The 18,645-nt window shown below is 31.5% G+C and overlaps 1 protein-coding gene across 2 annotated transcripts in view; it reads left to right on the top strand.

Annotated features, from left to right (window-relative positions):
• Positions 1–18,645, top strand: part of LOC123015332 (Krueppel-like factor 6) — a 159,257-nt gene that overhangs the window by 8,789 nt on the left and 131,823 nt on the right. The window contains exon 1 of one of the 2 annotated variants that reach the window (XM_044415033.1): positions 8,037–8,406. The exons of the other annotated variant lie outside the window; for it this stretch is intronic. Within the exon in view, the coding sequence (XP_044270968.1) occupies positions 8,305–8,406 (102 nt within the window). The 5' untranslated portion in view covers positions 8,037–8,304. Of the gene's footprint in view, positions 1–8,036; positions 8,407–18,645 lie in introns of those variants that run through there. 2 annotated transcript variants of the gene reach the window in all.

Below are 18,645 nucleotides of genomic sequence, written 5' to 3'. Positions count from 1 at the left end.
GACAAATGCGACAAAGTCAAAAGTTACGATTTGAAAAGCGACTCTAGAATTCATTGAGTGAAAAGCTTATCCTAATTACACCAACAGTAACAAAGTTTAGGAAAAAAAGTTTACATATGACATGAAAACAACCCCAACACGAGTTGAGAAACATTGTGACGGTTTTATCTGAGATGGCCGTAATGTTAAGTATGTGAATTTTAAAGTCGTAAAGATGGTTTAATGCATATAAAACTACGTTTCTGGGGAGATACGGTTGGACACAACAGTGAAACCAGAGAGTAAAGATTTAGATCTTTTTATTCTTAATCAACAGAATTGGATTTTTGCAAATAAGAACTTGTTAAAAGCTGTAAAAAATTACAATTTTTAAGGATATTGAGGGACACGAATGTCTACAAATTTGTGTAAAATGTTCCAAAAACCTATTTACTATTTGAAAAAACTGTGGTCAAAATCTTAAGTTTACCAAAAAAAAACATTTACTAAAAAATTCAAAAATTGAAAAAGAAATGACAGATTTTGATCTATTTTACTTTACATTTCAAAAAACATTTTTCTCTAATGTATTATTTTCATGAGGAACAAAATAATAATTTTGAGCGATTTTTTAAAAACGTTTAGCCTTAATTAAACTGTACTGAACTCTGGCTTTAATCAGTGGCGCAGCGAGGAGGAAGTTTTGAGGGTTAAACCTTCCCTCCCCTCCAGAACAAAATTTGACAAAATATTTTGTAGTGGTAATGAAACTAAAATTAGATTTTGGAAACAACTAAATTAAACATTTGAATCTTGTATACAATTATTTTCGATGTTGTCATAACGTCAGAAGGTTTACAAATTTTTGACTTTTTATATTTTGTAAATTAAGTTCCGAATTTTGATTTTTTAAAAGTTATAGCTGAAATATTTTGGATATTTTTAACTTTATCAGCAATTTTCTCGAGAACTATCTTTTTTAACATATGATAAAAATTAAATTTGCTTTCGATACCAAACAAAACAGACTAGCGTCAATAATTCCGAAATTATTATCAAAAAAACTATTCAAGTACCGAAAATGGCCCAAAATTTCAACAAAAATCGAAAAAATTAATAACGTTAAAATTAAACCACTTGCACTCTTGGGAGTTCAAAAGTCTTTGAAGAGTACAAAAACGTTGTAAAAATGCAAGAAATAAATTTTTGAAAAATTTTGTATGAATATATTGAAGTAAAACATTGAAACTGTCGGCCGGCGTGGTGGCCTAGCGGCATAAGGTCCCGCTTTCCTGCAGGTAGGTCCGGGTTCGATCTTCGGTAAAGTCAGCAATTTTTCACAAATTTAAATTCAAATATTAACTCCAATAAGCAATAAAAGATGGCGGGCGTATAAGAGCGCGAAGTTCAAAACATGTGCACATGTTCTAATAAGTATAATAAGAAAGACAGAGAGAGCATAAGAGCGTATAAGAGCGCGAATTTTAAAATATGTGTCTACAAAAGTGTTAATAGTGTAACAAGTTAATAGTGTATAAAAGTAAACAAAAGGTAAGTTAAAAGAAATATGAAGAAAAGGTAAGTTTTGTTATAAAAATAAAGAAATAATTTTTTTATTAATTATTATTATTACTAATAATTAAAAAATAATGTAATAATGTAGAAGATAAAAGCACCAGAGTTTTAAAACATGTACATAAGTATACTGGTGAAGTAGATTTAATGTGGGAAGTAGATGCTGATTTTAAACAACTTTCCTTAAAATTAAATTTTTTGTCGTATCTGCAACACAATAGTTACTTTACAAAAAAATAGGTTTTTCTGAAAACTTCTCAGGCACATAGATTTTTCAAAACTAAAAAATAATTTGTTTTAGCTATAGCTGATTTACTTGCCAAAAAACTCAAGAAAAGAACGAAACGACACAAAAATTTTGATGAAATGTCACTCGTCAGATGTCATTACAATTTAGATTAGATAATACGAAACAAGAAAACACATCCGTTTTTTACTACTTCTTCTATCAACTAGTTAAAGTTAACTGGATGAACATTTTATTTGAACACATATAACTTCATCACTGATAATTGATAATTTCAAAATAAAACCTATCTTTAGCAAAAAACTTTTTCAATTTTTGAACCGTTTATTGTTTTCTTGATTTTTTACAAATGAAAAATTCATTTGAGTGAATTTTTTTGTCCTGGGATGATTTTGAAAATTCTCTTTTGGAATATTTCGACATAAAAAGCGTTATTCACGTGATATAGGTTTAAGATTCTCGCACCGCCTATTATAAATTTTCCGCACTATCACGTATCACCTTTGAGGTGCTAAATGAGAAAGCAGATATCAAATTTAAAACCAAACAAGTTGAAAAAATGTGAAATACTCGAATTTTTGGCTGTGAGGACGAAAAGTGGATCTATTTAAATGCGTTGATTTATGCGTCGTGTTTACCTAGCGATAATGAAAGATGAGATTTCCAAAAATTTTATGTAGCGAAACTAGAAATAACCGTTCTTTATGTAAATAGGCCTCGCGACAAGCAAGTAGAAAGCGTCCAAGCATTCGAAACTCAAACATTTTAAATAAATACTCGTCGTTCGAATTAGATACGACCGAATTGAAAATAAAAAAGTTCGACTTTTGCATGACTTATTCATAAAATAAATAAGAAATTCTTTTTAGCGCCTTGCAATCCGGTGAATAAACAAGTATGTGAAGCGTGTCTTATACAAACAAAATCAGCACCCAGCAAAGACTATTTCCGAAAATCGTGATTCGAACGAAATAAATCGTCTTGTGAAAAATTCATTCGAGCCCCTAATTGCTCGACGACATTCAATAGAATTGAAAAGAAAATTTATATTGAGATAATCCTGTTTTTAGTTTCGCAGGAAAACAATGGCATAATTAAGGGGTTGAATTTAAATTTTAATTTCATCAAACGCATTTTATAAATCATAAAAGCCAAAGTTTGAAGTTTTAAACTGAAGGGGAGACTTTAACCAAGGTAATCAGGAAAGACTGGAGCGAATTCGTCTAGTTAACTGAATTTCTTCTTCCATCCTTGATTCAGCGATTTACCAGTTGCTGCGTTTAATGCTTGTGGCACTTATCCGCTTCTTTAAACATTCGAAAAGGAGGAATCGTACCGAATCACAACCATCAAAATATTCCAGCTACAACCCTAAACAGCAAAATCGCGTTTTTGGACGACTTGCCATGAATGAACAACCAAATTTGCTATTGTATTTCAGCCAATCATGTGTAAATTTGATAAATTCGCCGATGTAATAAAGTATTAGAAAAATTCCGACTAATTTCGTTTAATATTTGTTATCAAACAAGCCATTACCCAACTGCACTATTGATAAAATTTAATATCCACGTTTGCTTTCCCTGCAAATACACCAGAACCTATTAATTAATGACTCATTTCTCTTTGTATGCTTTCTGACCTGTATTACTAGGGGACCATTTCCACGAACAGTTAACTCATTTTCTGGACACATAATAAAGCGAATTATCTTCTTATGCCCACTTTTTCCCACTGGTAATAGAAGAGATAAATTGGATATTACTGTTGTAAGGAAAGCAATTCACTTTGATTTAATTTTAAGTGAAAAAGTTTAAAAGCTTTGATGGCTCTTGCCGTAAAGAAATTATTAAGTCCCGTTAGAAAAATTTGTTTCATAATTTTCAGCACAAATGTGAACTTACTGAACCTGAAAAGTGGATAAGTTGTTTACTTGAATTTTGCGATTCACCGCAAGCATCATTTTGAAAAGCTAAAAATGAGCGGAAATTTCAGAGTTTGCTTCTTACTGAAACCTGAAAAATTTATTTTGTTTAGATTCAACATCTAAGCCCCTATAAAAATTTTAAAATCATCGGGCTACTATAATTTTTCATTTTTATCCAAGATATAGCAGATACGTTAAAAAGTTATTTAAAAAAGTTGATTGAAGTCAAAATTTTAGGTCCCTATAATTTCAAAAACCTCGACCAACTTTGATCTCTCACATTCTATTTTATGTTTATTTCCCAAATTAAATCTACACTGGTACACTTATGTATATGTTTTAAAGCTCTCGTACTCTTATCTTTTTTTATTTAAATTACAAGTAATAATAATAATTAATAAAAAAAAATATTTCTTCATTTTTATAACAAAACTTACCTTTTTTTCATATATCTATTAACTTACCTTTTGTTTACTTATGCACTATTTCCTTGTTGCACTATTAACACTTTTTGATACATATTTTGAAGTTCGTGCTCTTATTCGCCCGCCATCTTTTGGTGCTTATTTAAGTTAGTTTTTTGCGCTTTGCCTTCTAATTGTTCTCTCTCTTTCTTTCTTATTATACTTATTAGAACATGTGCCCATGTTTTAAAGTTCGCGCTCTTATGCGCCTGCCCTCTTTTATTGCTTATTAGAGTTAGTATTTGAATTTGAATTTGTGAAAAAATGTTGAGTTTATCGGGGATCGAACCCGGAACCGACAGTTTCAATGTTTTAATTCAATATATTTATACAAAATTTTTCCAAAATTTATTTCTTGCATTTTTACAACGTTTTTGTACTCTTCAAAGACTTTTGAACTCCCAAGAGTGGATGTGGTTCAATTTTAACGTTTTTAATTTTTTCGATTTCTGTTGAAATTTTGGGCGATTTTACAAAACAAAAAAATTGTGAAAATAATTGTATACAAAATTTGAATGTTTAATTTGGTTGTTTCCAATATAATTTTAGTTTAACCCTCAAACTTCTTATCAAATAAAAGTAGTGTTTAAGTGCGATTCATCATGAATCACCCTGCTATTTTGGTTCATATTAGCACAATGTGTCTGGAATTTTTTTCAACAAGCTGTGCTATTTTAAGCAAGTCAAATAACTGAAACTCTATTACGGCCTCGTATCACTTTGCATAAATTTGTAATCCCGCCATAATGGGTCGTCCTCATAATAGGGAATTGTCCGCTTTAAGCTAGACGTGGAAGATTCAACACTCACAAATGTGTGCACTCTATTTTGGGTTAGAAACTGGACTCAGATATAAGTTAGAAAAAAAAAAACGAAAATTTTGACCTATCAATATGAAATGCATTTATTTCCGGGAGTATTGTAGCTAATTTAGAGCAAACTGGTGATTTAATGAGCATTTGGCAACTAAATTTCATATTATTGCATTGAACACAACGATCTGGTTATATTTCACGAACATCCATTAAAAACTTTTGTTAGACAAACAATAAATATAGCGCGAGATTAAACAAACTTTTAAATCAAACAAGTTGAACAATTTTATGAAATGAACACTCCTGACTTGTAATTATTTATCATGTCTCAGATTCTGCGACTGTTTATTGACATTCCAACCGACCTAATATCACCAAACTTTGATCTTTACTTACCCAAAACTCGGCAATAACTTTTGTTTGTGTGCGTTTAACTCAAAATTAAAGTAAAACTGCAATAATTTAACACAAGAATTTGTACAACAACCAAATCGCACAAAGTGTGATTTTTCAATCAACTTGTCCAGAGAATATAGGAATAAAAACGTGCAAATGTGTTAATTTGGCAATGCTCCAGAAAGGCTTATCTGAAATCCCGGCTTTAATGACAGTTTTCAGGTGAAACCCATGTGGTGAGTGAATTTTATATTCCACATATCTTTCCTTGAAATATAGGCATATTTTTGCCATTAGCATTATTGTATTTGTGATATGAAGCATCTGGGAATGTTGTCATTCATCATCGTACTCTTTTGTATGACATGGAACAATTTTTCTGTGCAAGAAAATTCAGAGGAATATACTACAGTGCCCTAACGTTCGTCTTTCACGACACTTAATTTTATCCCATAAAATATTCAAATCTTGTTTTGTTTAACATTTAATAAGGCTGTTTTAAAGAAAAGGAAGTAAAAGAGTCATTCAGAATTGAGCTGTTATGTGAAATTAAGAAACTTGTTGAGCAACAAACATCACTTAGTACCGAAAATCGACCAAAATTTCACTAAAAATTTAAAAAATTGAATACTTTAACATTAATTGAGATGTTTACAAATTGCATGAAACGTTGTAGAAATACAATTTTTGGAACTAAAAACGGTACAATTTTTTTTATTTTTTACATTGCGGCAAAACTGTGCTTCAAAACTTATAATGTTTTAAAGTTTAGTTCTGTAAAAACTCCGGTAAGTCTTAATTAGCCTCGAGAAAGCTTCAAAATTCTTAATAGTTTTTAAGTTATAGTCGAGTATAGATTTTAACTCTAGCAATTTTCTCGATAACTATGTATTTGTTGCAGAACAATGATTTTTTTTACTTTCCAACGGTACTTCATATAAAGTAGTTATTGGTAATAAAAGAAAATCGATTTTTTTGAGTTTTCGTAGGCAATTTGTGTAAAATGTTATTGAGACAAATATAAGGACTCTCCATTTTTAGTAATATTTTTTTTTAGGTCAGGGTACTTGCTCCCCATGGCCACTCGGGTCACGTCAAATTAAACCTCTTTCTGAAATTATGGAATTCTTTTCTTCACTCATACTATATGACAAATTACATTGTATAAAAAACACTTTAGGGGTGGATTTTTTAAACTAAAGATAACTCTATCGTGTCACCCCTCATACATATCAGCATAAAGTGAAGATTTAAAAAACATAAAATAAAGTAGGTCATTTACTTTTTTAAGCGAGAAACGAAAATTGACATCGCCAAAATTAAATTTGAATAAAGCATTCGATAGAATACCTATTTCATTGTGCATCTTTTTGTCATAGTTCACTTTACTTTCAAAGTTTTAAGGATAATTTTTTAATCATTTTATAAATTCAAATTTGGGGTCATCTTTGGAGTGTAAATAACAAAACTCTAGGTGTGTCCATCTCTAAGCCATGGGTGTAACAATACGTTGGGCGTGGGGGTAAATGAGCGCCCTATGGGTCTTAAAGACTCGAAAAGTGCATAAAACCTTGCTGCGATGACATTAAAAAAAATGAAATTCTTGAGTTTTTGATACTTTTTGTATTTGGTAAATTATACAAAAGTTTTTTTTATTTTCCCCTTCGAGAAAATGAAGCACATTCATCGTTTATGTAATTGTATTTTGTTTTTCCATTTTTCAAACTAATTCAGAATTAAGTTCTTTAGTGAAAAACTCTTTGAAAAAAAATTTCTTATTATCTTAAAAACTTCAAAACGACAAAACATTTGAAACAAAAAAAATTAGAGAACAGAAAAATTTCTTAAATTTTTTGATGATTTTTGAAATGAAAAATGGTCGTATTTAGATTTAAAAAATTCATTTTAAAGCTTCAAGTTTCTGGTCTTGAAATCTTTCTGAGCTACGATTATTACGTAAGAAATAGCGGGAAAATAACACATTTTTTCTTTTTTTTAGTCCAGGGACTTTGTGAAATTTTTATTAATTTTTGATAGTTTAAATGCTATCGTCAAGTAAAATTTTGGCTATTATTTTCAAGTCTTTTTTATATGACAGGAAATTAAAAGTGCTCTTCGACGGTACTAAATACAACGGGTTATCGATAATAATTTTGGATTTTCTGATGATTTCTACTCCGGGAGTAACCAATATTCGAATTATGATTTTTTTAAATGTTTCGAAACCAAAAATGATTTTTGCACCAAGTTTGGGAGTTTGGTAATTTCGGAAAAAAAGCTCTCACTGTTTTTTCAGTGTTTTGTCTACAATTTTGTCAATTTGACCAAATTTTTAAGATTTTTTACTACGTATATCTTCGATTTGAAGCCGGGTTTAGTTAAGTAAGAAATATTATCTCTTCTCTGTAATTTTTTAAAGGAATAGAATATGTTATTTTGCATTTTAATTGCTCTTTGCTAAATTTCTCGTGTCCCTGAACCTGCAATCTCCTGCAACCAGAATTTTCGCACAACTTATCTGCGCCACTCTTGCGTTGTCCACGCGCACTTCCACCACGCACCCGATCGAATCCGTCATGAAAGTGGCGCCTTGACGGAGGCTTCCTGAACCATGCACAGAGCCTTCGGACGAGACTGTGAAATCCACAGCAGTCGTGCCGCGAGGCCTGCGAGAGAGACTTCTAGCGCTCCGCTGTTTCGCCCCTAGCACCATTTAAATACCCCGACAGTTGTCAACCGCGGACATTGTCCACTTCATAGTCCAGTTGCCGTCATTGGCCACGCAATTGCCTTCTTTTTGGCGTCGACTCTCATGTGCGGAGGTCGGTCGCGATGGCCCGCCGGTAAACGGCACTAACTGTGCCACTGTTCAGTGTTTTAAGTGCAACTGTGAATCCCACCATGGATATACTTCCAAGCGTCGGCATCTTCAGAGAGCTGCAGGACATCCATGACACCGGCTATTTCTCGGCACAACCGTCACTCGACGACCACTGGCAACAGGTAATTTATGGTGTAGTCCACGTGTGTGTGTACACAAGGTGCCTAAGCGCCGGTACCTGTCTCCTCGGTACAGGGCACAGGTGTGCACTACGCAAAAAACACGCTCAAGTAAGGGGTAGTCGTGCGACAAAGACCGGCCTATAGGCATCCGCTAACGGCCAGACAAGGACAGAGTCGTGTAGAGAATAAAACAGGTGAATCGTATACAAGGTCACAGAGTACAAGCTATGTGGTGAATCAGTCACAGTGGACCAGTTCTTTCACGACCGTCGCTACGTTTAAATTTAGAAACAATAAAAACCTCTTATCTTATCAATTGCATATTCAACTTTAGAGTAACGACCGTGGACTGCGTATCGACAAAAAACACCACGTTACATAATAATTAAAAATAAACATTTCTCCACTTGTTACGTTCATGAGTTCGGTAAATAAACGGGTTTTTGCTGTGGATGTTTTCAATTTTTATTAGCAAACATTTTCAGATGTTATTCCGAACAAACAGTACCAAGGTATTTGGAAATCAAGCCACAAACCATGTATTGACGGGTTTTTAATTTTTAAATTCGCACCAAACTCAGTTTTAGACATATTCAAATAACACTAATTAAGCCAATATTCTCTATTTGTGATTTATTTTTTGCAACGTATGTTAAATGACAAAAACAAATATTTTTCTTTGTCGGATGAGAAAATACCTAATTTGTGTTTTAGTTGAAGTCAAATTTAACAAAAACACAACACTAAACCTGTTAATCTCTAAAGTAATTACAAAATACACATAAAACTGTACGTGAGTACAACAATTTCCGTAATATGAATTGATTTTACATTTATTCGCTTGTTTTTAATAGAGTAAAAGCAATTATATAAAGTCTCACTGAAAAATAAATAAATATGCGCTTTAGTTTTCTTGCAAAAAATTAATTAAATGCGGAAATTGAAATAGATTTTCATTAATTAATGTTGAAGTTTTTTAAAATTGTTGCTCCCAGCATTTTAATGCAAGCATATGTTTTCAAAACTTCTCAAAGAAAATTAAAATCTTTCAGTGTTTTATAGATTTCAGCAACAATGTGAATAAAGTAGATTTTATTAAAAAAGAGTTTAGTGGATCTGGAGTGGGAAAACATTTTACTATACCTCAGAAAAAGCATTTTTTACTGTTAATAATAAAACCAGTATTGTGCTAGTCTATAATTAATAAAATTTTATTATACCTAAATGGTATTTTAAAGTTTTTTAAAGGCAAAAGTGTGAAAAACAGTTGTCCTTTTTGAACTTTTGCACTATACTGGTCTATAATTTACAGAGTTTAATTTTAAAGCATTCAGCCCTCTGATTTTTACAGTCCATTATTTTTCAGCAACTTGAAAAATTGCATCTATTTTTGGCATTAAACACCTGCCACTCTTTATTAACCGACTACTGATCAGTTTTTTAATTGGCGGAATTATTTTCACTCCCAAAATTATTGATGTTTCGCTACGTGAATACTAAACAACCAATGAAAATTCAACAAACACGGTTTATATCCTTTAAAAATATTTTCGTTTCTGAATTTAAATATTCTCTCATCTTGTTGCTCTATTTATATTTTGTTTGTATTTTTTTAATGGATCGTTGTAATTTTTATTTCGTTTCTTTGTATCTCATTCGGTTTTAATTATTTAAATAATCCCTGTAGCGACTCTGTTGCCTAAATTATTAAAAAAATTAAAAATCAAGCGGTGGGAAGTTGAAAATGTCACTTTTTCAAGGTTAGTTGTTCAGGTAGAACCATCCTGGGCCATTTTTCATTATGTAATAAGAAAACCATGGTTAAATACCCATTATGGTCAAGTTTTGTGAGTCAGTGCACGTAGCAGGAAAGAATTTTGTCCGATAGTAAAATCGTACTATAAAACCATTTTTATTTATTTAAAAGCACGAAAATTGCCAAAATATTTGAACACGTCATTTGAGTATTCGTGTCTGGCTTTTGAAATAAATATTTTAATCACCTAATAATACATCAGTTTAAGTTTTCCTCAAGGAAAACTCGTTGCGAAACTATCTTACAAGCCGATAACCGATTTCGATACATTCTAAACTAAAACATTTTGTCCCATTAATAACAATTACCTGGAATTAAACCAAATCTAATCTGGCTGTAATGAGTAAATAATGCACTACAAATTAATATTAATAAATGCGAAACGTGGTGATTTTGTGAATAGTGGGCATAAAGAGTCTTTATGTTCTCTGCAATAAAATATGACCTTTTGCTCGTAATTATTTTCTTCGTAGGAAATAACAATGGCCGTATTATTGTCTATAATTAAATAAGTTTTACAAACACAATGTCATCAGACGAAAGAAAATCGTTGGTATGCAAGAATGCTAATATGTTATTAAGAAATTTTTATTACGTGTGTCCCTGCGATTTAATAGATGATTCATGATTTTAATAACATTCCTTATTAAGTGATGAGTTGAGATGATTATTGACAACGAAAGTTGAGCGTTGTTTGTACAATTTACTCACTTATGTTATTATAATTAATAAACATTTGCTCACGAAGCGAATTTGCAACACAATATCCACCTTTACACTAATTGTAGTAATAATTCTGAATTGTATTTGTAACTTCTCTCTTGGAAACAACATATCTACATGTGCAAACATCAAAGTTAATTAATTAATAGTTTTTGTTAAATTGAATGAAAAGTCGGTCCTGAATGGGGATTTTATTACTACAAATGACCCAATTTGCATAATGTTAATTGCTCTTAACTTGATAATTTATGAATGAAACTTCTCGTGTGACGAATCTTTGACCATCACCTAAACAGGTGTATTAGTAATTTGATTGTTACTAAAAGTGAGTCAACTTGTGACTAATCCTCCTCGTGAATGAATTTCAATTTCGAGAAAGATTTGTGTCAGTTACGAAACGCAGGATGTGCACACTTCTTGTACAAATGTTTACAACCGTCCACTAACAAATTAACGCTATCTCTGGAATTCGAGTGCGATATGTCAACTCTGACAGTGTTTTCTTGTTGTTTGTACGAATTTTTTTGTATACAGAGTGAACCGGTTCAAAATTGGTTTTGTAACGGAAACCGAACTGCCAAATTCAGCAACGATTCGCTGTGATAATTGTCCGGAACAGATGATGCCTTTTATCGATCGGTCAGTTTGTTTTAAAGGTTGAAGTCCGGACGAAAATGTCTAGACTCGATGTAATTATTCTTACGTGGTCGGTGACAATTTTTAATTTAAGTCAAAAGTGCAATTATATCATTGATTGATTAAATTCGTGGCATTTTAATCAACATAGCGATTTTCCTGGTAGGGCTTATCGGTGGGAATATTTTTTGACTCACTGATATCGAGATATCAACACAAAAACATTCGTATTTATTTATTATCACACCAGATAACTTTCACAATTTCTTTTATATAATTAATTGAAAACTTTTTAATCGTTTATCTCATATTCCAACAGCAACAATTTCCACCGTTGTTGTTAATTGAAATTTAATTAAACATCGACATTTGATAATTGATAAATTAACGTAAATGGAATACATACACACGTCAAAGATTACGAGTAATTTAGTTCTGAGAACAGCACAATGATACTCATCATAATCACTATGTTATTACGATTACGAAAATTATTCATTCAGAAAATTTACAATTTCTCAAAAGCTGACTGTTCTTGTTATTATTTTCGTTTATGAATATTTATGGCTTGATTCATTAATTTGTTTGCTAATTGAAAGCAAAGTTACTAAAAATTTTCGTCTTTTTTCAAGTAAAATGCATAAATAATATAAATCAAAGGGTGGATCTCTTAAAAGTTGTTTCAATTTATTCAAAAACCTTTATATGTCGAAAAATAGTTAAATGTCCTAAGTAAAAGTTTTACCTTCAGCCTTGTCTCTTTTGCTGCTTCAGCAATTTCTTCAGCATTCGACATTTTGCACTACCAACTGCACTAGTTGTTATGATTCCGCAACTTGTAAAGCGTCCTGATTATTTTGTTCATTTACTTGTTAGTTGCTCTTTACTTTCGATCTGAATACTTCTAAAATAGTACGTATATGTTTTTGGGGTGGCTAAGTGGTAAGTAATATACTATTTACTACATTTCAAAGAACGAATTTTACAAGACATAATTAAACATGTTTTTCGATAAAACATTGAGTTACCAAAATTACTGAAAACAAATTTAATTTTTAATTTCTCACCTAAATTAATTATTTTTTCTTTAAATCCGAAAAAAACTTATTTGAATTTGTTAAATAGTTATTTTTGGAAGCGTATACAAAAAACAAATTGTAATAACTTAAATGTGAATTATTTTTCAAACATTCGAAAGGGGAAATTTTACAAAATATTCAACAATTTTATGTATGTAGGTATTACAAAATTTGTTATAAACAGAATTGAATTTGCATTTTTTGGAATAAAATAAAAATATTATACTTTGATTTTTAATGTAATTTTATTTTTGTAAAAATTAATAAATTGATACATAACGTAAGCTCAAAGATTTTTTTGTTTAAAATGATATGTAAAATAACCGTAATAGTCCATAAAGTACTCCTAAATAGTCAGTGATTTGAATAACTACGTTCGGCAAAGCTTCACTTTCACTCCTAATAACCTAATATACTATTATTTTACTTATTTGTAAATATTATCCAAATTTTATGCCTACTTGAAATGCAAAACTGTGCATTGTGTCAGAATAATTTAAATAAATATTTTTATTGCTAATATCAACACATGTGCATCATTATGCCGAATGAGATTATTTACAATTGTCATTTGCAATATTGATGTAATTTCCCGGTTGGTTAAATTTAGATTCTTACTTGTTTGTTTTTAAAGAGTGATCGAATCGGTAATAAAATTATTTATACCCATACATGGACATGTTTCATTGAGGACTTACATAATAACGGCTTTACGTGATTTATAGTGACGTGGTTGAGGGCAGTTATATTTTTATGTTATTTGTGCCTCAACAAATCCGTCATAAATTCAAAATTTTAGTTGACTTATTTTTCGTGTAATCACAAATATGTTGTTGATGTAATTTTTATAGGTGAATAAAGTGTAAGTGGTGCGATAATAAAATCGGTTTCAAGAAACCTATCGATAATAACGCATTGTGTAAATAAATACAGCGCACGATGATTACATTTCTAATATCGGACTTAATAATGTGATTATTTTAATAGCGTTCTGATTGGAGTTTTTCCACGAAGAGGTGAAGAATGCGTTTTGAGGATAACATAACAGACTGAATTACAATGTTATCAAACACCATTCTTATTGTGTAATCGATAAAGTCGGCTCGTATGTAATCTGATATTAAACGATTGTGAATCAACGTCTTTGAAAAATACAAATTATGTCGCATTTGTGCATAAATAACAATGTTGATGTACTTGGCTTTTAACTATGCCGTTACGTAAGTCGTAACAGGTTTCTTGGCCGTTCCTGCACCGAAGTATTTCATTGCACAATCGTATTTATTACCGTTTTATTTGCTTTTTTCTCTTCGACGGGATAATTGTTATTATTGTGCTAAATAATATGTAACTTGTCACGTATTATGTCCCATTGTTGTCGATTTTTCGAACAAATTCAATCACGTTACTACACCACAAATTATTCTAAAATATTTAAAAATGCACGTATTTCCTGTTACTCATCTTGTGTGAGTCATTTGCAATTCAAATGTCACTGCATTTAATGCTCCCTTATTTGTTTTCTCGGCCCTTTCGGGCATTTCCGATCGTTTTCTCTCCTTTATTGTCTGGTGGCCATAATTGCAATGATTTGTAAATTTCACGCTAATTTAACATTTTCCCACAATTTCTATTGAAAAACAGAGTCGATCCTTATGATTTGTTTGTTTATTGTGACCTCTGAGATAATTTGTCGTGTTAGGTGACCCCTAACTTGTGAGAATTGTTGATAAAATTTTTCTTTGATGTATCACTTGTCAATAGTCACTTTTCCGTAAAAATATTATTCGTGTGTTCTCTTTTACGGTGTGTACATTGTGATAAGAGTTAATAACAACGTGTCAGTCGAGCGTAAAAGTTTTGTAAATTATTTAGTTTGGGATTGGGAAAATATTTTCACGTCGAGAGTTTTTCTCAAACTGTTTTCAATGAAAATATTGCGAGACCCTTGAGTGGATATTTTGAATAAAGACGCGAAATTGTCTTTGTTTCGCTAGTGGTATAAATAGGCGCTCAGGGTTAAGGTTAAAAATACGGATTTTGCCTCAGTTTCCGTTTATGGCCGGAAATGTTTCAATTAGTTACACAGTAAAGATTCTGAAATTAGCTTCCGGTTAGAGGAGTTAATTAACGGTGTTTGCAAAAATAATTCGGACGTTTCAAGACTGTGTTTCAGGTGCCTGTTTCAGGAGTCTCATAAATATGATAACAAGACGCCCCAAACAAACAAGACATTACAGGATAACAAGTGCATAAGTGATGGCTGGCTTCGTAAACAAATAAATTCAGTATTTGAACATAATCATGATGGAGGAGACGACGGCGCGTCAAAGCCGGAAACTGTTATCATCGCTCATCGAAAAAGGGACATCCGTTACTTTCACAGATGGGCAGGGAATGTACCTATCACCAAAACAAAGGCGATAAAATGTACTTACTTCCCGTTATTTATTCAATTTTTGACGTGGTCAATGGAAATAGAAAGTGACATGTTGCGAAATGCTTAAAAAAGATGCGTTGTCAGATTCAATTGCCTTTTCACAATCAATGATCGTATGGCGTCTTAACACTCGATTTCTTATTGATAACATTATGAAAGAGCTGTCTTTGGGAATTGCCTTGTCAACACTTTCCCATACCCAGTCTTCATTTCTCTATTTATTTTTATTAACAATTATTTGATTAAGAATTCTTCTTTCAAAAGCAACTAAAAATAATGAACTACCTCTAAGGACACAATAAAAATCTCAGAAATTAAATTAAGTGGCGCGATTTTTAATATTGCGAGTTTACCTTTTTGAGACGATTTATGAACTTCTTGCAGCTAGTTCATAAATTTTCACGGACAATAACTACATTTGGGAGACTGCAATATAGATTCGCTTGCTTTATTGTCCTCGAAAAGATGCCAATTGCACGTGCCTCGAAAATTACTGTCATTGCCATCATTGGGGCTTAATTTTTACGGTTTGCTACCTAGTGCTAATTTATGGCCATTTTACAACCTTAAATTGACAACATTTCGTTTTTGAAGCACCGTAAAAATCAACAAACAAGCCTTTCGGCCATGGAGTAAAAATTTTATTTTTGCGCCTAAGCGTTTTTACTCTTACTATGACATTATTGACATTATCCAACGTTGTTTCTTTCTTGTCTTTTTCACTGCTTCAGCAAGAGGTACATTGTATGTAGTTTATCAGCATTTGAGATTTTCCACTACTAACTGCACTAGTTAAATTAATCAATACTTTTGAAAATCTTAATACAAATTTCGATACTGATCAACATACAAGCTAGATGTGAAGTTAACTATATTTTTCTTTATTTCTTCTACTTAATCTTCTTGTAAATTCTTCTTGTCATTCTTATTTATTTGTTCTACATTCTTCTTATCACTTTTCTTTTTTTTAATATTTTAATTTTCTTTTTCTGAGTTTCAGCCTGACTTTTTCCTGAGTCTTAATTTTGTCTTAGAGTTGTCCTGTTTTTAATAATTCAAGTTTTGAAACACTCAGAATTTTTTTTTTGAGCTTTTGCTTATTTATTTTTTGTTTGATTCTTTTTTGACTGTTGTATATTTTTTCTTTATCTGAATTCACTTTACTTTCAAAATTATCATCACTCACATCATTAATAATGACTATTCTTGTTCTTAAGATTCAGAACTTTTTTTTTATCAAGATTTTGTTTTATTTGCAAACGTCACAAAAGTGACCACTTTTATTACTAAATATCACAAGTAAGTTTTACTTTTTAGCCATCTGGTAAAAATTCTATTTTTACGCGTGTTTTTACTTTTAAAATGCTGTTTCTTTCGCTGCGTCAGCAATTTCTGGAGAGGTACATTGTAGATAATCAGAGTTAGAGATTTTGCACTACTAACTGCACTAGTTAAATTAATAAATACTTTCGAAATGCTCAAAACAAATTTCGACACTGATCAACAAATAAGCCAGATGTGAAGTAACTATATATTTTTCTTTATTTATTATTTTTATTTTTCTTGTTTAATAGCTCAATTTTTTCTACTCAATCTTCTTGTGAATTCTTGTCATTATTATTTATTTATTTATTCTCCTTTCTTGTCTTTGAATAATCTAATTTTCCTCTTGTGAGTTTCAGCCTGAATTTTTCCTCAGTTTTAGTTTTCATTTGTTTTAGAGTTGTCTTGTTTTTAATAATTCAAGAAGTTTCGAAACACTCAGAATGTTTTTTTTTGAGTTTTTGCTTTTTTTTTTAGATTTTTCTTTGTTGTTTTTTTTTTAATTAGTTGAATTTACTTCACTTTCAAAATCATCACTCACATCATTATTTATGACTCAAGATCTACAGAACTTCTATCTTCATCCTTTATTTTCCAACAAGCATTGAATTAAGCTTTCTGGGGCTATAGTCTTGATTTTTTTGGGGATTTGTCACCTTTAAATTTTTGATTAAGACTATTTTCGTTTTAGGTTTTAAAACGTGTAATTTTTTAGACGCAAATAATTTGTCTGTTGCGCAAATGGGAGGAAAGTTTGTTCGCGCGTTTCCATAAACATGTCATTGCCTATTTTGGGGGTTTATGCGTTACAACATAATTATATTTAAGGGCGCATTTAGCGTTGATGTGACGTCAACCTTTGTGCCTCCATAAATGGGTCTATAATGGAGCGTCGCTTTTGTGTCGGTAACAAAATTTGTATTTTTCTGTCGTCAAGGTAGTGAATCTTTTTCCGTTGTAAAAATGAATGATTGGGTTTAGTGCAAAGGTGGAGGCAAATGCAGTGTTCCTTCTTGCTCCTGGTTGAACTAATCATGATTTATTACAGCCCCGATTATGTAAGTAAGGAATCGATTTATTCAGAGTATGATTAAACGGATTGCTAATTGTAACAATTACCACGGAAATTAATGGAAGGTGTTATTGTTGTCTAAGCAATCGCTTAATCTTAATTTATCGCCGCGCAGGTCTTGTACTTTCTTGTCACGTTTTTGTATTTCTCAGTCTTATCAGATTTCTTTATGCTAATTAGAAATTAGGATAGCACACATGGCCGAATTTTTCAACCATGCATAGATAGATGTTATCATGGCAGTTTAGCAACAAGCCCGTTACGTGACATTTTAACTAAAACTGCAGTTTTTGTGGGTCGTCTCGACCGCCGGCCGTTTAGCATTGTTATAAACAATGACAGCGATGCAATGCTAATTGTGATGCAACGACAAATTGCACGTTCAACGAACCCGAATTATGTTAAACAGTAGCAATGTTTTTCGATGGAAAACTGCAGGGCCGGACATAAAATGCACAGCTGTTGGGACTTTTGCGCTAGCTAAATCAGCAAGATCCTTGCTGTATGATCTGTAATCCGAAGCAGACGTATTATGATGCGTACGTCAGAGTACCGAAATAGCAACGGAAAGCAGTATTTGTGCCCTCCTACAACATCCCGACATATGGCGAGACGGTCTGCTGAATGCAAGGGCAAAACACGAGAAACCCAAAGACGAGATAAGACAAGATGCCATGTGATTAATTTACGTCAACTGTATTGTTTTATTTTCAATAAATTTTTCAATTCGTAATGTCTGGGTTTAATTACCTTCCTTTAAAGTGTCTCCTAAGATAAATTATTGTCGTTGACATATCAGAATACAGGAAATGAAACCAAGAAAATCGAGATTCTTAATAAATCGAGGAACTTTCACAATTACGTTTGTGACAAAAACTTCAAAACTACGCCGGAGATATTCATTTATGTAATTATTGCCACATGGTACTTCCCATTGCTAAAGTTGCTTCAGGTCACTAATTAAAAGAAGGTATGAAAAAAAGGGTAAACATAGGAATTCAAAAAGAATGCAAATGAATAAAACTGAAAACAATTTAGATACTGACTAGAAAATTAATAAAAAAAAATCTGAAGAAAGCACAACAGAAAAAACTAAACCCTGAATTACGATTTTGAGTAGAATAAAAAAGAAACACAAAGTAGTTTAAAA

Source organism: Tribolium madens, unplaced genomic scaffold, assembly GCF_015345945.1.
Source record: "Tribolium madens isolate multiple individuals breed KSU strain unplaced genomic scaffold, Tmad_KSU_1.1 Scaffold_97;HRSCAF=244;Tcas5.2_LG3a, whole genome shotgun sequence".
Classification (NCBI taxonomy): domain Eukaryota; kingdom Metazoa; phylum Arthropoda; class Insecta; order Coleoptera; family Tenebrionidae; genus Tribolium; species Tribolium madens.
This window is presented reverse-complemented; position numbering and strand designations above follow the sequence as displayed.